General features: G+C 42.9%; 1 protein-coding gene across 4 annotated transcripts in view; it reads left to right on the top strand.

Moving 5' to 3' along the window:
• Window positions 1-20,607, top strand: part of GRIA1 (glutamate ionotropic receptor AMPA type subunit 1) — a 125,938-nt gene that overhangs the window by 72,095 nt on the left and 33,236 nt on the right. For 3 of the 4 annotated variants that reach the window (XM_086471178.1, XM_086471175.1, XM_086471176.1), the window contains 6 exons: window positions 9,536-9,697; window positions 10,863-11,030; window positions 14,593-14,697; window positions 16,784-16,894; window positions 17,831-18,037; window positions 19,199-19,569. In XM_086471178.1, the coding sequence (XP_086327304.1) occupies window positions 9,536-9,697; window positions 10,863-11,030; window positions 14,593-14,697; window positions 16,784-16,894; window positions 17,831-18,037; window positions 19,199-19,569 (1,124 nt within the window). The remainder of the gene's footprint in view (window positions 1-9,535; window positions 9,698-10,862; window positions 11,031-14,592; window positions 14,698-16,783; window positions 16,895-17,830; window positions 18,038-19,198; window positions 19,570-20,607) is intronic. The other variant, XM_086471177.1, reaches the window with a different exon arrangement.

Below are 20,607 nucleotides of genomic sequence, written 5' to 3'. Positions count from 1 at the left end.
GATGGCCAGGGATGTTAGAAGGGATTTGCAGAGTGTGGGAAGTTGGTGTCTGGCAGGGTTAAACCATAGTGTGGATGCTCTCATCCGAGAGATCGCAGTAGGCTTTACCCTCTTCTAAGGACATCTCATTGCTGGATTAGAGCCTTCAGAGGGTGTAACGTGCTGTAATTTATTCCCGCTGACTCATACACATAGTGGATCGACCTCAAACACCCCACATTTTCCCTTGTAGACAAGTCCTAAGATGACAGGGCGTGCATTGCCCACACACACACACGTACCCTCATGTGCACACCCGCATGCTTAAAAAACAGCCTGATTCTGTGGAAGTGGCTCATTCTGGAGTACTGGGTCATAAGAGAATAAATTAAGAACCAAAAACTGCAAGTGCCTGAACATTTCCAGATAAGTTCTGTTTTTCTCCCCTGCGCTAACTGATGGAGTCCTGATTTTAGGACTCTCATCCTGTATGAAGATAAAGCTCCCAGCCCTGGCTTAGACAGGCTCTGCCTTGCACGAGTCAAGTCAGTCTTCAGCTGGTTCATAGCCACCAAGTTGCCTGCACTAGCTGGAGCAAGGGGATGAATTTTCAATACCTGCTTTTTGTAACACTGCCTAACCTTCTTGGGCCCTTTCCGGTGGTGAAACAATTATGGAAATGACACATTGGAAACAAATGTTGGGAAATATTTACAGGTAAACCCACTGAAATTCTTATTTTTGGCTATATGCTTGTTCAGAGCTATACTCAGCCAAAAACCAAGCAGTAGCACACTACTGCCCAGTTACAGCAGCTCCAAACTGGTGTTATAGCAGGAATGCAAGGCAGGTGAGTTTGCAAGGCAATGCACAGTCTAAATAAGGCCTACAAAAATCATCCATGGTCCTATTTTGAACGCAGAGAAATTCTCTGTCTGGTCACGGATGATTCATGAACAAAGAGGAACTGGCTTACATTAATCACTGTCTGTTTGCCCAGCGGTTGCTGTCGGGTAAGCTGGAGCAAAGCGCCAAGCAGAATTTGACAAGTAGCAGCAAATGAAAGCTAGTATTTCCTTGCAGGAACAGCTTTCTTTTTCAGTATAAAGTTGCTGTTGCCAAGGTGAGACAATAATGTTTCTGTGTTCACAAACAAAGTGAAACTGTTCTGCACCTTAGGCCATGAGTAAACATCCTTCTCCGAATCTGCTATGCTTGTTAAAGGCACAACCTGTTGTGTCTGCTCAGCCCTGCCTGTCCCACGAAGGTCTGTCTGCAACATCTCTGCCAGGGGAAGTGTTCCCGTGAGCATCCCTGCCTCTCCTTGAGGCAGATTTGGCACAGTCTATGGCTTTTGCAAACTCATGAAAACCTGATCCTTGACGGGTACCCATTAGAGTTACACCAATTAGCTTTTACCGGCTGCCAGCCTGGATATTTGTCACGTGTACCAACATGGGGGGGTTGCAATCATATCTCTCCTTCTCTCTCTCCCTATATCTCTGTTTTTCTTTTTGGAACTCAAAGAGGTTTGGCAACTTGAAGAAGTGTTTGTTTTTGTGAGCCTGAGCCTTATTTTTCTGAGCTTTGTTCTCAGCCTTTGAGAGCATCAGTCTAGCAACCACAAAGAAAAAAAATACAGTCAATACTATCAGAGAGGTAAGCTTAGAAACTTCTGGGATTCCTTTCTTTTGATGTTACAGGCTTTTTCCCCATAACCTTGGCTTCATGTATCCATTTGTCCTACACCAGGGATATAGGCTGACTACTGTTGGTAGTGGGAGAACATCAGCTCTCTTGGGCAGAGGAAAACCTTTGTCTTAAAATAAGTGACATTCGTGTGACCTGTCTTTAAAAGAAAAGTATGAAAGACAGCTGCCACATAGTGTTTTAGCCTTTTCTTCTTTCCTGGTGCATTAGTCCAGGTTGTTCTTTTAGCAAATGCTCTCGTTTGAAGTTGAATAGATAAGTGTATGAGATTGCTGATACTAGGGGTAGCGGGGAAAAGTAAAGATAAAAACAGAGTTGATTAGCAGAAGTAAGCATTTTTTCCTGTGCCATTTTACATCAGCATCTGTCAGTGCTGAGTTAGGCCATCAACAGAGTTTCACTTTGCGAGAAGTTGTGGTAGCTTTGGAGGTTACCAGCACAGCAGCTTTGCCAGCAGAGTGGCTTGTGCAGGAGTCAAGCAAAATGTGCTGGTTTGCTTCAGTTTGTCTGTGGTTTAATTTGACCTCGTTGATTCCCCACCCCCCCAAAGATGGAAGGGAGAGTTTCTGCACCACCAGGGCTGAGATAGAATGATCCGAGACCGACAGCGGGTGCAGACAGTGAAGAAGGGGTACCCTCCTGAATTGGCTGTTGAAAAGGATGTCCACATCCCTGGGGAGAAAACTTCTCCCAGCACAGGCAGCGATCAGCTCCCCTAAAGCAATGCAGCACGGGTACATCCTGCAGCACATTCTGTGGCTGCCCGTGCCCGTGCTAGGTACGAGCCTAGTGCAAGACGCTGTACCTGCCACAGCACAAGTGTGACGTGTGGCACAGGCCGTGTGTCACTGGCTCCGCTCCCTGCACCCAGCCCCTGATGCAGCTTGCCTGGAGCTAAAACATTGCGGTTCTCAGTCTTCCATCATCTTGAAAGCTGCCATGTTTATTTTAATCACCCTCAGTTCTTAACGCTGTCTCCTGCCCCCTGAAGTATTGCTGATTGAAGGCACAAACAAGGTCAGCAATACCTAGGTTTGCATTGCTAGCTGATTGGAAACTGTTTTGTGGGAGTTTCCAAAAGGATGTGTACAGCACCAGTTCCTTGTCCTGGTGAGATCTCAAGATGCCTGGTCTTGCAAAAATTATATTCTTATGTTGGAAAAAGCTGTCCTAAGTTATTTTTAGGTTGCTAAAATTATGCCAGTTAGACCTTTCCTCTTTCCAAGAGGTTGGTGCGAGTAGACTCATGAGAAAACTTGGTTTTCCAGGCAGACAATATAATATATCAGTGAAATTTCTGAGGTTTGCATTTCACTTCCAAACAGCTTTCCTTTCCCGATTCAAAGCAGAAGAAGCCCTTATAACATTATCTCATCTGAATTACTGATAGTAAAAGACAGCAGTGCCCTGAATTAGTTTTTGCTGGAATTAGAGAGTCTCATGTAAAAGAAAATAATCTGGTTTTAAGATGAAAATTGCCCACACAGGAGAATATGAACTGCAACCTTGGAAGGATTTTTGCAGTAGCTAATGAGGGCTCAAAAGCATGAGTAACTTACTGTGGCTTAAAAAAGTCACTAAGCATCAGATGAGTAACTAACATTATATTACAGCCATTGGAAGGGAAAATGTGTTTGCTTAAATCTCAGTAAAAGCATGTTAAAACAACAGGTTTCCTCAGCTATTTGCAGTCTCCCAATCCATTACCCTGGCTCAACTGGCAAGGGGTGACTTGTAAATCCGTAGCATCTCCCTCACGGTGACTTCATCGGTGCTTTTTTCTACTCAAAACTTGCCCAGCTTCAGCTTCCTCCATCAGATTTATGTTTCTGTTTGCTAGACCAAATATTTGGTTACTGACGTTATGATCCTTGTAAACTGTTATCAAGTCATCCTTTAATCATATCTTTGATTGAAGGCCTGGCATCTGTCGCTACACAGCACGTTTCCCAAACCTTTAAATCAGTTTCTGCTCTGAAAGCTCTCTAAAGCACAAAAATCCACCTAGAGCATCTGTCCCTCTGCCTGGACTGAGCTTTCCAACAAGATGTGGATCATCATTTATATTCAGAATGTGCTGCAGCAGCAGGATAAGGCTGATGAAAATAATATCACAAAGAAAATCTGTAGAGCTGTACCAAAAAAAGTTACTGGTCATCTCTAGCCCCAAGTCCTTGAAGTCTGGATTCTCACCTCACTTGGTGTGCTTTGCATCGACAGACCAGGACAAAACAGACTCATCCAACTGCAGGATTGGGACCCTGCCGGATAGTGCCCCCTCCTCCCATCTTTTTTTCCCTTTCTTCACTTAACTTCTGTGTTACAGTGAGGACTCACATGTTTTGCTGCCACAATGAGATTTGACACATTAATAATTCTGCAGAAGAGAAGGCAGCCTCTCCTGTTGGAAGGCATGTTGGAAAGAGACTTGAGCAGATGGGCTCTTTTTTGATGTACCCTCCTTATTAATACAAAGTGATGGGAGTGAGGAATGATGCTTCACTGGAGAAGTCGAGCTTGAAGATAATTTGGTATATTAGGGATGCTCCGTCTGGAAACACTCAAGTTCTTGCTCCCTGCAGAAAGACACCGGTGTACCTTGGAATGACAGGAGCCACTTTGCATTCACTCAGCTGATCTGCAGCCACTCAGAAGCAATTGTTTTGCTTTGCAAAGTTTCTTATAATCAAAATCTGCTAGGAAGAGTCTGGCATTGCAAGCCATACATGGATAGCATCTGAAGAGAGCTGGGCCAGTTTCCTGATGTTGCCACAGGTTCCTGTGGCACCCACCCAAGCTCAGGGTGAATTGCTTAAAAATGCTTTTTGCTTGAAAAGGAATATTGAAGTGTGTGACTTATTAAAAAAAAAAAAAAAAAAAAAGAAAAAAAGAAAAAAATAGACTCCAGTCTCTTTATCCCAGACAGAAAGGGACTAAAAAAGCCTAACACTCACTTTTGGGGTGAGGGGACTCTGTTAGGTTCAGCCAACAAGGCTTCTCCAGGCAATTCAGGGGCGTTTTCTATCTCCTCATTCAGAGATGAGCTTTGCTGGTCTTGGGGTGAGATCTGGGGGGCTCAGAAGTTGCAGAGGGAGGTGAGAAAACTGCAGTGTTTCTCGGAAATGTGGCAGTCTTCAAGGAGACTCTCTAATATCCTTTCTTTCAGGAAAAGCCAAGACTTGGCGCAAAGGCACAGAGATTTTAAGCTGAGCTGTGGCTGGGCCAGAGCCTACCCAGAGCTCAGCCCTTGCTGCCTGTTACCACAGCTTCAAAGGCACGATTATACTGCAGGAGGCACCCTGCAGGGAAAGTGACAGCAATTAACGCCAATTTAGTGAAATACAGAGAGAATTTGAAGGTGTGGGGCAATGTCCCACTCCCTGTCGATGTCTGAGCACAAAATGAGGCCACTGCTTTCTGCAGCGTTCCCATGGGCTGGGATGATGTCCTAGATGGAGCAATGCCACCTGATGTCATCAGTGTGCAGAGAGGGGGCAGAGGTTTAGGACGGTGAGGCAGTGAAACATGAGGGTGAAAGGAGACATGCAGGGAATTAAGTGGTGCTGGCAGATTTGAAGAGGGTCATGCACGAAGGGACGAGGCTTTCCCTATGCTGTCTGACAGCTGCCTGCACTGCCCACTCAATGTCTTGGCTCCTCATAGTGTTCAGGGTATAAATAAGGAGCTGGCTCATTTCTGGGGGCCCTTCTTTTCAAGGCAGATCCTTTGTGGACCAGTTAATCAAGATGGATTCATGAGGCCCATTTCAAGTCATCAGTCTTCTTGCATTATGCATTTCCTTTGATGACTGAGCCCACAAGCAGTGGAGAGGAATATAAATGTGTAACTTGCTGACACCTCTCCCAGCAACCAAGGCAGCGAATGGGACAGTAAAACAACATTTGGCTGAAAAATATTTTCGGTTTAAGAACAGCACAAAGGACAGATGCAGCAAGGAAAACACAATGATGAAAAAACCCTTCCCAGTACTGTTCTGTTTTCTGTTTGAAGGCATGAGGTCTGTAACAGCTGCCCATATTATTTACTAGCAGCAGGACTTCTGCATGTAATCGCTTTGCGAGGTGCATTAATGCAGAGAGGAGAGTCCGCGGTATGGGCTAAAGAGCAAGTTTCCTCCTTTGAACTGAGCCTGGCTGTTGCTTGAACTGTGTGTTGCAGATGCTGTGAGTCAGAGCAGGCGTGGAGGAGGGAGGCTGTCTCAGCCCATCAGCGTGGATGGGTCCAGATTTTTGCAGTTTATTGTCAGCCTGCTAATTCGATGGCATTCAGAGAAAGCCAGGCATTTTCCAGGCATACGCGAGGCAGGAGGCTGTATTCTCTGTTTTGCCGAGATGATTTTGCAAAGTGAATTTAAATCGAAGGGACAGCTCATCCTGCTGTTGGGCACGAGGTGGGCTGGCTGACGTGGTGTCCCTTCCAGCCTGGTTTTGATGGTTCCCAGAGAGAACTGCGCCTGCAGAAGTGTTGTCTCCTCTGGAGTACCTACATCCTGGGCAGTGACCCTGTCTGGGGCCCTGGGGAGCTCCATGTTGCCTTGGGTCCTGCTCTGCCTGCTTTGCCAGGGATGCTGGAACAGTGCCTGGGCTGGGGCATGAGTTCCTGTATTCTTCCTCTTCATCCCCAGGGGACTGACAGTGCTGCACAGGGAGGTGAAGCCATGTCCGACAGACGTGTCCCAAATGGTTCAGGTCTAAAGAGCCTGAAGAAAATCACGTACCACCAAATTCCAGGGGCTCTGCTCATTTCCCTGAACAGCCCACGGTGCTCCAGGTGCGGCTGCAAAGCGAGCTTTTTCCAGTGTTCATTGGCAAATTTTTTAAAATGCTTTCAAAACCTTTCGACCACTCCATGAGACCACAAAGGTCCCATGGAGTATGCTGCTCCAGTACTGTTCACTTCTTGCTGTACTTGATTGGATGGCAAAGGGAAGCATTTCTGTGTTGGCTTTTTTTCCCAAATTGGTTGATACTAAACATACTCCTGCAAAAGCACATCTGCCACCCCTCAGTAGTGGGTTGCAGTCTTTCCTTAGTCAATTTTTAAGAATTTATTTTCTGTTTTCCAAACATGGCCAATTGAAAACTAAATAAAAGATCCCTTTTTTTATTTCAATGTGGCTATAGTTAGTACAAGGTGACAGATGATTGATGACTTCTTTACTTGCAAATATTGTAATTCTCCTGTTCTCCTGTTTCCTACAAGCACTGACTGATATTCCAGAAAGACAGATAAGTATATTTAATTCCTGATGCCACTTTGTCAATAGAGGCATTTTCAAGAGACAGTTTGCATAACATTTGGTATTTTCTTGTTTATATGTTAACCAGCAAGAATTCATCTCTTCTGGGAATTATTTTCTAAAATATCTGATCTCTGGTATTCCCAGTTCATTGTCTCTCATGTCACCCAGACGTGCTCTGAGCAGATTTCAGTGGTGCAGTGACTAAAATTCCTTTGTAATTAGGACCGTTTGTATACTGACCTTGTACTGGGGCACATGGAGGAGGGACAACAGGTGAAAACAATTATTTCAGCAGTTGATAACAGCCAAAATGCAAAGACATATTCAAGGTTAATGACATCCTCTATGGTCCCAGCTGCCTTAAACAATTGAAAAATCTTCAGAGGTCTCTGCACTTTTTAAATAACCTGAATTTTGTCAACAATCAGTGGGAAAAAATAGTACAATCTTCGGGAATAAATAATTCCTTTTGTCTATTCAGATTGGTTTTAAATTTTGTGTAAGATGAATCCCAGTGAATATTGTTGAATGCTCACTCCAGTTTCAGAATGATTTGGTTCAGGGAAAACAGTGAAAGACAGTGTTTTCAACTGCTGCTGTGTCATCACTGGTGTCATAATCCTTTTTTGCCTTTTCCTGTTTAAACCTGCTTGTTGAGGGGGCTAAATACACCAGACATCTTACTCATACTCTGTTGTGAACTTGGACTTTTCTTCATGCCTTTGTAGGCCTTCCAAGGAGGAGCTGGTGGCACAAACTTCAAGTTGCTGTGTGGTAGTTTCTTTTGACAGATCTTGTTCCCCTGAGTACCTCCCAGGAGCAAAATGTCAGTGTAATTTGGTCCTAGCCATGAATAACCGGTTGGCAACCTGTGAGGTCCCTCTCACTGAACCTTAGGAGCTCTGCGTGTCAAAAAACACTTGGCCTGAAATGCATTAAGATGTCAGGGACAATTATCCTGCTGCATTTTCTGTCCATTAATCACAGCTCTGGCTTTCTGAAACCCCTATGCTAGCAATTACAAACAAGATTGACGTGGAATATGTACACACAAAATATTTTTTTTTTTTTTTAACCTAAATCACTGCACTTTGAAGGAAAACAATCTATTTAGAGCATCTGTACACCTATATCCAATCCTTAGCCTTGTAAGTGGGTGCAAAATTGCTTACAAAAAGCTGGAAGAAAAAGGTCTTTAAAGATATTTTTGAGTCACTTATGACTCTCTCGGTCTGATGCTGATGTGATAGGGCAGTTTAGTCTTTTCCTTGCAAGCTCTCTATTCCCAAAACAAGTTTCCATCTAACAGCTTGATCCCGGCATTGGAAGTTATTAAGCTAATTAGCTTCCTCAGCCTATTCACAGAGAGCACCATTTTGGGAACCTGACCGGTGTCTCCTGCGAATAACGTGACGGCTTTTTTAACTCACACCATCATCATGTATTTGAGAGCAATCAAGGGAGAGAAACCCAGTAGTAGGTTGAGAAAGTGGCTGCAGAGAACATGAACCAGCAGAGCAGAGGGAGGGCAGAGCTCAGACAAGCTCTTCTACTGCTCAAGCGATTGCATTGTGCACAGTCCTCTCACTCATTTTCCCGCACACATGATGGTTGCTGATGGGACCAGTGAAAATAATTGACTACATCTCTTGTGCCTGTATTCCAAAAGAAAAAGCACCAGACTTCAGTGTGTCCCACACACAGCAGCCCAAACAGGAGGGCACAGTGTCTGTTCAAGCACCCGCTTTGTGCTGGGAGGCACAGCAAGCAGTTTTGCCTAACAGCAGTGCTGAGGAGGTAGGGTAAAAGCTGGGAGACCACAAAATGACCTCTTCTCTGTATTGCTTGCAGTGTATCTCTTAATTATTTTTTTGCCTCTGACTCAACAGGAGTGACTAATTCTGCAATGCCTCCCCAGTACAAATGTGTATTTGTGCACTTGTGTTCATCATATGCAGTGGGCAAGAGGTAGGGAAGAACAATAAAGAAATGAAAGAAATTTATTCCATTAGTAATCTTAAGTCTAAAAAAGTACCCTTTTTCCTCCCAAATTAGCAAATCCTATAAACAGGCTTTTCTAATAGACAGACTCCTTTGCCAAGCTGACCAACCACTTCTTGATCTGCTGAAAGTTCATTGTTCAGGGTTTGTTTTTCCTGACCCTCTCCATTGGTGACTGAGTGCATAAAAGTTAGAGCTAGGTGAATAATTCTGCATAAAAGTTAGAGCTGGGTGAATAATTTTTTATAATACATTTTGAGAATATTGTTATTTTAATCCAAGCATTATCTGGGATCTATTTTTCCGTTATTCCGCTAGCTTTCTTGCGAATGAGCTGTTATTAATATGCCTGATTGTCTTCCCGGGTGGAAACTGCAGGATATGTCCAGCTCAGAGCCTGTGAGAAAGGCAAGTTCACCCCATGATCAGTGAAGTGATGCCTCATTTGAATTGGACCTTACCTCGCAGAGGGAAGAGATTTTTCCTAAGCTGGCTGCCATATTCAGAGATAGGCAGGATTCCTCTCATCCACCCAGAGATGTGTTCCTCTGAGGAGCTTCTCCTGTTTCTCTCCTGTACTAGGGATTCATGGACATTGACCTGACCAAATTCAAGGAAAGCGGAGCCAATGTAACTGGTTTCCAGTTGGTGAATTACACGGATGTTGTTCCCGCCAGGATCATGCAGCAGTGGAGGAATAATGATGCCAGGGAACATCCTCGTGTGGACTGGAAAAGGCCAAAGGCAAGTGGTATAAAAAACTACTTAATTTAGTGTCCATCTGGCTCAGTTCAAGTTATGCTCACTTCTTTGTGATTGCACAGGGCTCTTTAATCTCACTCTGAAAACCTGTCACTTAGTATAACTATGAACATTATCCGTTCCAGGTGCCTCAACACTGTCTAAATTTTACTGGGCAGGAGTAGCTGCCTGCTAAGAAATACACAAGTTAGTGTATTCACTCAGTCTCCCAGTTTTTAACCTCCTCAGAGCTAAGGATTAAACATCTCATAATGTTCAGTATATAAAAAGGAAAAAGCCTCATTAGCTCCTTAACCTTTGACTTGTTTACTGCATATCCAGTGATAGTAAAGTCTTTCCAGATGTTCTTTCTGAGCATTTCAAATCAGCACATACAGCAGAGGGGAAATGTGTTTTAATTCCTAACACAGAAGACCCTGAAGCTGTCAAGGGGTGGGGGTGGGGGTGTTGCTTTTTTCCTATCTGACATTTGAAAACAAATACACTTGTGACAAACACTCAGCAATAGAAATGTCAACTTTGGAAGTATTAGTTTAAGACAATTGCAAACAAATAAATCAGTAGGTAATCATAGGAAAAGGAATTAACTCTAATGGTTACCTTCAGGTCAGAGTTTTACACTAGTTTCTGTGCAAATTTCTTCTGGAATAATCCCATCTTTTGCAGATTTTTTGCACACTGAAATAGAGTTTTCTGGCCTCCCTCTGTGACCAGAAAGGGTCACTTGTTTGATTTTGTGTATCTCACATTTACACCGTATCATGTGTTCCTTAAAAGTTCAGGCCAGTGATTCTAGTTAAATGGAAAGACTCAGGTAACAGGTGAATGGCTTGTAAGGCTGAGTCCTCTCCAGGGAGTGCAATCTGAGGGCAGCTGGGCTAGAAGACCAAAAGGCAAAGCAGAGCCATCCTTAGCTCCGCATCAGGAGCTTCTCCTTCACTCTCCCATCCTCTGGGAGAGAAGGCACCAATTTTCATGAGTCAACAGCGCAGTATTGATTACAGGGAGCAAGAGACTGTTGAATTTCATAGATGGAAGGATGAAAACAGTGCAAATCATCTGAAAAGTTGCCATGAGGCAAACCAGTGTGGCACGCCTGATGTCAGTACCCCTAATGGGTAACACACAACTCCTCTTCTCTTTCTAGTACACATCGGCCCTAACATATGACGGGGTCCGGGTGATGGCTGAGGCGTTTCAGAACCTGCGGAGGCAGCGGATCGACATCTCCCGTCGTGGCAATGCTGGGGACTGCCTGGCCAACCCGGCTGTGCCCTGGGGACAAGGCATCGACATCCAGAGAGCACTGCAGCAGGTTCAAAACCCAACTGTGCATTGCAAGGACGGCTGAAAGTACCCTGTGGGTGGGGGAAGGGGGGTGGTTAGCAGCAGAAACACTCAAGCGACCCGCTCAGGATGAGGAGCTGATCCTTCCAGATAAGAGCCAGGTCTCCTACAGAGTCTAGGGGTGCATCAAGCAAACTGCTTCTCCTGGTACCACCTGACATGTCCTTGCCTTCTCCAATTTATGTTGGGAGTTCTGGGATGGAAAAAACAAAATATTATTCCATAAAATCCTGGGTCCCTATTTTTATCTTCCCCTTCCCAAGAAAGAGACCTGCTCAGACTGTATTTTTTGAAGCTCCTTCGACTCCCTGTGAACTCGGCTTCAGTTCCAGATTGCTAATGAAGCTTGAAACCATGTGAATTTTGCCTTATGTGTTGGCTGGCATCAAAATGTTCTCAAAGCCAAGATTATAGCTTGTTTCGTACTGTGAGGATCCATAAAAGTCTTAATAACAGCCATTTAGATATCTGATAATCTTGCTTTTTCATCCTGCATAAAACTTTAGCTTTTTGAATAAACAAAAAGACTCCATGAAACTTACAGTGAGAGAGAAAAACAATACACTCTTATTAAAGACTTAGAAAGGTAGGATATTTTAAAATTCCAGGCTGACATTTGTTTCTAGTGTTTTTCTTTTTTTCAGGCAAAAAAAAAAGAAAGATTCCTTGCAAATACTGGTAGTTCAGTGTTATCCAAATATAGCTTCTTTCCTTAACTGTGAAGAAGGCAAGAAGAAAATTTGGTTAATTTGCATCATATGTAAATTTCCCCAAGTATTTTGTTTAGATTTTGTTTTGGCTTACTGGTAAACAACAATTCCTTTAAAACCAAATCTTGCATCTTATTTGATTTTATTGCCTGGACTCAATTTGTTCCCAAGCCCGTCACCGACTTTCTGTATGACCTTGGGCAAATCACTCTCATAGCTTCTCCAAACCCTTATAATAAAATCAGCCTCCTTGATGCATTAAGGAGATCGGTTACCTAATAAACATGAAATATTTGGGAGTCTTCTGATGAGCAATGGGTGCTCAAGCATTTTCCTTTATTGAATTTATGAGAATAGGGTATCAAAATCAGACTTCACTAGAAAATACAATTTTGTATGTCTTGGAAAATCTCCTCTGAAGTTTCCTCATCTCTTCATTAAAACAATTTCAAAACTGTTTAATTTTTCAACTGTAGTGATTTTGGGCAAAGAACACGAAGAGCTATTTGCAAAAGTTGTTTCTTTACCATTGACAAACTATAATTTTCAAAAGATTTGACCAGTTCAGTTGTGATGGTCAAAATAAAAGGCTCTGAAACATGCAGGGGAAGAGATTTCCACTATGAATTGAATAATCATCCAGCATTCAGTATTGTAGCAAGAAAGAGGCAGATGGAAATAGAAGAACTTATGATTAGATTGAAGGTTTGAGTTATCCTTTCTGTAAAGACTCACAATTAGGGCAATTCTTACAGCTATTCACAGTGTGCTTTCTCTTCACCTCCCTTTTCCTAATGCCTAAAATTTTATAAGCTGTTTAGAACAAAAAATTTTTCTACTTATTTCTACTCCAATGTCTGGAATAAACTCCTGAATTGCCTTATTTCTGTTTAGTGTAAGAAGGAGTCATGGATGGCAGAAGCAAAGATGAAAAGCAATTCGAAACATTCTGCAATTTTTCAAAACCAGAAATCTAACCTGTTTCAGCAAAATGTATGCTTTTATTAAACATAATTACTTTTTTCCCCAGGAAGTGCTCACAAAATATTGCTTTAAACTGATACACTGAGGTTTCAGTTTTACTTTGAAAAGATTATGATCATTTTTGACAGATATTTTTGTTAACATTATTTGGTTACTACATCTCATGAGCACGTAGCTAGTTCCTAGATGCCAACCAACCCTGTAAACTAGAAGGCCACAACAGCATTCTCCTCCTCCAGCTCTCTCAGCAAAGAACCACATGCCCATGCCTTATACACAGATGTGCTTAAATGCTCCCTGTCTCCCCTTGACTTTACTGGTGCTTAGCACTGTTGAAATCAGTCTTCACTATATTTTGTAGTGATTCAGGGTGTCTCAGAAGATAGTAAATAATGGAAAAGTTGTGCTGCAGCCTCCAGGATGGATGAGAGAGACTCCTTTTGCCATTTCAGTGCCACACAGATATCACAGGATTAAGATTTTATTCATTTCATAGGAGAAATCAGTGCTGTACACCTGCCTTTTAGTGCCTATAAAGCTACAAAACACGAGCACCCATGAGCTGAGGTTCAGAATTGGTCAGGACCTGAAAAGAAAACCAAAGGGGCCATGAAAAAGCAGGCACAGGAGTGCTTAAGACAATCATGTTTTTCTAGTGCATCAATCTTTTATGGGCATAATGTGTCTTGTGAGAAGGGAGAAGTATGTTTCTCCAAATGTCACCAGGAATACCTCTTGACTTGAAGGAGCTTCAGAAATACTGGCAGATGTTCATTTTCATGACAAACCTTTGTGATAATAGATGGAAAACAAACACCGTTTAAGCAGATTAGAAACAGATTTCCTCTGTAATGATACATCCTCATTTCTTCACTATGGGTCTTTATTCTGAGGATCTTAAAAAGGCTGCTAAATACCTGCTCCCATTTTGCATGTGGGACAGCAGATTCGTCCAAAGCAAGTGGAAAGGCTCGGAACAAACCTTTAATTCCCAATCCGGTGACATGAGCACTTCTGCGGGGAGGCTCTATAGAAAGACAAATTTGCACTCCTTTTCCCGTGTTTCTGGTCCCCACTGCCTGGTTCCCGCACACCATATGTGACTCCAGTCGGAAGCTTTTCTCCACATCAAGTTGGGCACTTGTGCAATAAGTCAAATGGCCATGCTGAGAGAAGTTCAGGGTGTGGGATGGGATGTGAGCAACGCTCTTGAGCTTGGCAGTGTTATCAGGAGAGATTTATGATTCAAAGTTTCCTATGCAAATTTCATTTACAATACTAAATTGTCAGGTTTTATTAGGCTGGTGTAGAGGTAATTAAATTTGCTTGTTAACTGATAGACTACTCTCTATCAAAAGACAGCAGCTGGGAGCTGTGGCCATAGTTTCATATTTCCTCCAAATACAGTTCCTGATTTGAACTGACAAATTCTTTACCAAATTCTGACTCCAGGTCATATTTAGAAAATACTAAAAACCACAAAACCCAAGGATGTTCAGAGCTGATTTAGCTCACTGTCACATCCCAAGAGGTGATGGGCTCACACATGTGATCTAGCTCTTCTGCGTCTCTGAGCTCAGTAACAGACCACTAAGTTTTAAGAGAAAGGGTTTTTAAAATAAAGGGTAAGTTAAAAGGATGGCTGTGCACATGGCCAGGCACGCTGTAGAGAGTGAACCTACGTGGAAGCCCGGAGTTGGATAGATGTCCTGTCTCCCCTGCACGGATCTGAGAGACATGACTACGCTGTCCATACTTCTTCCCCCCCCCTCTTACTGCTGCCGAGTGTGAGATGCTGACCGATTTGCTCTCTTCATTGATATTTCTGTCTTTAAGGTCCGTTTTGAAGGATTGTCTGGCAACGTTCAGTTTAACGAGAAGGGACGGAGGACCAACTACACCCTCCATGTGATTGAGATGAAACATGATGGGATCAGGAAGGTAAAGTAGAAAGCGACCTGAGATCCTGTGCAGGCACAAGCCCACTGTTCTAGTTACAATGTGGTTAGGTCTTGTCAGACATTTCTGTTCATGAAAGCTTGCAGGTGGAGTCACCACGAATGAGTTCCCAGCTCTCTGCGTGAGCAAAGGCAAGCACTAGGGAGAACTTATGGTAGGGGTTATCAAGAGCAACAAGGGCATCTCAGCTGTGGGGAAGGGATTTCCAGGACAGGAAAAGCATGGCCAACACAGCCTTGCTATTGGCGGGGCACATTGGCTCAGATACAGCTACACAACTGTCTCTTTTTTGCTCTCCCACTTTTCTTTTCCAAGGATAAGCCAAGGCAGAGCCAGGCAGAAGCTATCTGCACTAACTTGTGTAGATGAACTCTTATGTTGTCTTGAAGTGACAAGACCTTTATCACTAACCATGTCCTGACAGCTAAACAGACATTTGTGCTGCTCTAGAGTCTTGATCCCTTTCTATATCCCAGCACTTTGAAAAATCTGGCCTTGTTCAGGGGTGCCGAGGCCTCGAAACACTAATCCTTTTGAAAATCTGACTCCATGTGCTTATGTCCTACTTTAGATACTACCTATTTGAAGACCAAAGAATAACTCGGTTGCTCTGTCAATAAAGGAGAGCTACTAAATATTTTGGAATGGGCATTCACTGAAATCCCTCTGTATCCCCTCAATTCCCTGAAAAATAAAATACTTTTTTGAAACTAAGAAAAACTGCAAATAGTGAAAGTTCAACATTTACAGCCTCTGTCCCCAATTCATACTTACACCTGAGAGCAGCCAATGGGAGATAGGAGCCCACTGCAGTCAAGCAAAAAAAAAGGCAAATTTCTCATTGAGAAATAAAAGAAGTGTCATTTTGAAGACATACAAAGTGGTCTTCCTCCTCGTGTGGTATTCAGAAGAGGACAACTGTGGTATTACATCCAGTTTGGGGCTCTGAACTTCAAGAAGTTGGCGATCTGGAGAGAGTCTAGAGGAGAAGAAACAGAACGGCTGAATGTCTTGATTTTGCTGTGTACTTACTGACAGAAATTATATTTATTTGGAAGACACATACATCACTGCCATGATGCATATTGTATCTTAGATCCATCAGGTTAGAGGTGCAAACCAAATATATGTGTCTCCATTCCTGTTCCCCTAGGGCAGAGCTTTGGAAGGTCTTTCCTCACTCTCCTTTTTGTCTGTGCAATGAAAAGAGATGAGAAGCCTGTATAGACTTTTCCTCCTGAGCTGGTGTGATCTCTAATCTGCCATCAACAGACTCCTGATCGTGCCCTGTGTTAATACCCTTTCTGATTTACTGTGATGAGAAATTCCTTTCACATGAGCAGAGCTCAGGCAACTTCATGCTTACATGAGGTGATGTAAAACCTCTTATAAAATCAAGCCCTCAAGGTGGATAACCTCAACAATGATCTTCCTAGTGATATTTGGTCACACTCTGCTTTACCTGCAAGCAGGGACAGATCAGCCTAAATCCCCAATTATTAATAAGTACAGCTTAACATGAGAGTTCTTCCCATTACAACTCTTCAGTTTATTTGTAACCCCAAACTTTTTGACATGGGCCAGGGTTGGGGTTCTTTTCTCACTTGATGTTTTGTCCTGTTGTCTCTAGATGTCCTAAGAGCCAGTTCATGCAGGCTTTCGGCTGCAGGATGGCATTTTATCACTCTGTAGCGTCTGGACATGCAGCAGGCATGCTCACCATTAGAAAAATATTCAAAAGTCACACAGAGGAAGTGTGAATTCTTGACATGGGGATGAAGCAGGGAATGGCAATAATCCCCCAGTACCGTGTGCCAAACATTTGTAAGTGCATACAAGCACTCCGCTACTGTAGCGGATCATGCACATTATTTTCAGGCTGGAGGCATGATGGGGTGGGGGTGTTCCTGGTTCCCCCAGGAAAAGACATCAAGAATCAGGAGAGGAGATCTCTGGCTGGGTATGAACGTACAGAGAGAGCTGACTGTGCTTGGATGACCCTGTTATCATATCTTGGTTAATATTACAAAGAGATATCAATGAGATATCCTGGGTTTGTATTTGGCAGATTGGTTATTGGAATGAAGACGAGAAGTTGGTTCCCACAGCCATAGATACTCAAAGTGGCAATGAGTCTACAAGCCTCCAGAACAGGACTTACATAGTCACTACTATCCTAGTAAGTGCTGTGGCTTCTATCTGAGCTCTCCCTCTCTCCTAGCTCCCTGATGTGCAGACTCCCTCTTCCCCCTCATGTGCCCTACATTGTACTGTATCATTTTTATAATAGCAGTAACAATAATAATAATAATAATAACAGCACTTACTGTTTCCTGCCGGGTCCATAAAGGTGTCTGAAAATTGCTGTGGCTAATTAAATAGGTATTAAAGAGCTCTCATGCTTAAGTGTAGAAAATACAAAAGATTATGACAAGATAGTGGAGGCATCAGCATAGGTAAATTAGGAACATTATACCTGTGCTTTGTATTTAGCCCACAGAATGGGGGGTGTAATTTTGGGAAGGATAAGCTGTATTGTGCAGAGAGGTTGAATCATAGCTTTAAAAACAAATCTCCACTATAATCATGCAGGAGTAATAGGTACCCCATAATGTATGGTATCATGTATTGTGTCATTGTGTACACTTACCCTGCAGAAACATGAAATTTTACTAACTTGTTTGTTGAATGCTTACTGTGAGTCTACAGAGAAAACACAATACCCAAACTGAGTTAAATATCTTAAGGCTCTCGCTGTCCAGCAGATTCAACTCTGCCTGTGCCCACATAGGCAAACATGCCTTTAAAAATTTGCAGCTCTGATACACTAAATATCCCTTGCAGAACTACACTGAAAGGTTTGTTGCCCAAATTCCCCCAGTTACTCCATTCCCTCAGGTCCATCACTACAGAAGCTGCATGCAAATTCTGCATGAATAAATAGAAAATGCCACAACAAAAATGACACTTTATACCTTCTAAAATAAGCCCACTGCATGTTGACTGTGCCCTTTGGTACAGCAACACAAAGCTAGAGCTGTGCAAGGGGACCAGAAGCTGCACACCGGGCTATAAAATGTGGAGTGTGGCTCAATATTGGTCTTCTCTGTGCCAGGAAGACCCATATGTGATGCTCAAGAAGAACGCCAACCAGTTTGAAGGCAATGAGAGGTATGAAGGCTACTGTGTGGAGCTCGCTGCTGAGATTGCGAAGCATGTTGGCTACCACTACAGGCTGGAGATTGTCAGAGATGGGAAGTACGGAGCCCGGGACCCTGACACCAAAACGTGGAACGGCATGGTGGGAGAACTCGTTTATGGGGTGAGTTTCCAACCTCATCCATTGTCTTTAGCTCTTGGTACTTGAGAACACATTCAAGCCCTAGAGGAAGAAGGAGCCCTGCCTTCTGTCAGTTGTCTCGAGGACTGCAGCTCTGATAATGCAAATAATCAGCCCAAGTAAAGGATTTTAATTTAGGGAGGGACAGGATCTTTTATGCCTATGGAAATGTCAGAATGTTTCCTTTCAACAGTTCCAGGATTCTTTTTCTTTCCATTTTTGGAAGAACAAGTATTGAAAGGTCAAACTTTCCCATGGGTAGAATTTCCAAATTTTACTCTATTTTGTATTTGCATGATAAGGCAGGATGAAAGAAAGATAAGATTTCAAACACTCAACATACGACCGGTGAACAGTAGGACTAGACTACTTTCTGTCTAGCCACACATTCCCCTCATCTCAGATGTACACCTGCACTCTACTCTTCAAAACCTGGTTCGGTCTGATAGTTCACAATCTGTAGTGTTTAGGTCATCCTTCAGAGGGATCTAATTTTCCCTTGTAGGGAAAGGGAAAATCAGCGTAGGGAGCATCAGTGCCCAAGTCTCTGTGACACTGTGTTGGAGCGGGGGATGATCTCTCTCCTGCTGGTAGCTCCACGGTATGTGCCGACAGCCATTTCAGTGCATTTCCCTTTCCATTTTCTAGACGGATTGTAAAATAAGTGGAGAGTGCACATCAGTGTCACTGGAACATTTTCCTCTTCTCCTGCATCAGTTATGCAATCAAAAAGCAGTTCCTGATGGAAGTAAACATCCTGGCATCCTTTTTCAAGCAATTGGCCTTTCCTTGCCTCTTTTGATGTCTGGATGATAAAGCTCTTTTAGTGAAAATTATCTGCATCAGACTGTGACATCAGTGGATAAATCAGACAAGAAGAGCTAGGTGGCTGCAAAAAGAAAACGCTGTGATTTCTAAACAGAACTGGTAATCAGTAGTGATAAAATGGAAATAATTAATTTTTTTATTATTATGAGCTTATTATATTAGGAGCTGCTCCTTTTTAACATTTCTCTTGCAATTGGTTCTGTCTGATTTCTTTTGAGATAGCAGGGGTAAACAGATGAAAGGAACTTAAGCTGTAGTTAGAAGATACATTTTATCCCCAGAATGCAAATCTCTTTTTCTCTCTCTCCTTTTCAGAGGGCAGATGTGGCTGTGGCACCATTAACCATCACTCTGGTTCGAGAAGAAGTTATAGACTTTTCCAAACCGTTCATGAGCTTAGGTATCTCTATCATGATAAAAAAACCACAGAAGTCCAAACCAGGAGTTTTTTCCTTTCTGGATCCTTTGGCTTACGAGATATGGATGTGCATTGTTTTTGCCTACATTGGAGTGAGTGTTGTCCTCTTCCTGGTGAGCCGCTTCAGCCCGTATGAGTGGCACACTGAAGAATTCGAGGAAGGACGGGACCAGCCAGCTAATGACCAGACGAATGAGTTTGGGATATTCAACAGTCTCTGGTTCTCCCTAGGAGCTTTCATGCAGCAAGGATGTGATATTTCTCCAAGGTGGGTTGCCTTCCCCAATGAACTCTCTCCCGGTTCATGTGGCTTAATTTTTCTGCATGCTTTGGAGCTGAACAGGTTCTTCTTTGACCTTCCTTCCTGAATGATAGTTTTGCAAATCAGTTACAGATTCAGAAAGAATCCAAGGGTTCACAGGTCTCACAGCCATGAACTTGGGACCTCAAACTTGAAACCATAAAAATACCATTCTAAATTTATCCTGGGGAGTTCTTTCTTGCAGAAATGCAAAAAAGAGTTTCTAAAGCCACCCAGCTGCAATCAATTTTTGTCAGTCCTTTATTTTGTTGCTGTTAGAAACAAGATCATTCTAGCATTATAGGGAAACTATAAAATTCCAGTGAAGTAGGGAGGAAGAACACAGTAGGTGCCCAGTAAAAAGTTATATGGTCTGTGCCAAAGATTATGGAGCACACTGAGTGTCTTTAAGTATTACTGGCCTTTAGAAAGGTCAGAGGAGTACTAAGTTTTCCTTCTGGTTCCCATTTCAGTCAATAGTTCTGCTGCCTGAAAGCTCAGTAGGACCCGAAGTCCAAAGGGACTTTTTGGTGAATGACACTTGTGATTACTTTTAGATCATTTTTCTTGGGAAAATCTGGCACAATGCAAGGTGGCTGAAAAACTGCATGAAATGCAGAAGATGTAAATCTGCAATAGGGACGCAAGCAGAGATTTATTTGTAAATAGCGTCTGGAAATACCTCCTTCATTTTTGAGAGCTATTTTTGCACAAGTCTTACTACAGAGACGTTGCCTACTGCAGGAGCCCATGATACACCTATCTTCTCAATGCCTTGTTCATACAAAGGCGTTCAAACATAAAAACAATTAAAAGCAGGGGAACTAAATAGCCGCAGGTGGGGCTCTGATAGATTTTCTTATTTATTTGCACAAATTATATGTCCAGTAAGTAATGTCTGTAATAACTGAGGGATCTTTCTTGTGGTATGTGTATATTCACATGAGACAGGATCAGAGGGGAGGCAGATATAAGGTTTTTGACACCATTGGTGTTTTGTGTCCA

Source organism: Leptosomus discolor, chromosome 10, assembly GCF_034619465.1.
Source record: "Leptosomus discolor isolate bLepDis1 chromosome 10, bLepDis1.hap2, whole genome shotgun sequence".
Classification (NCBI taxonomy): domain Eukaryota; kingdom Metazoa; phylum Chordata; class Aves; order Leptosomiformes; family Leptosomidae; genus Leptosomus; species Leptosomus discolor.
Note: the sequence above shows the minus strand (reverse complement) of the source record. Positions and strands in the feature narration are given on the sequence as shown.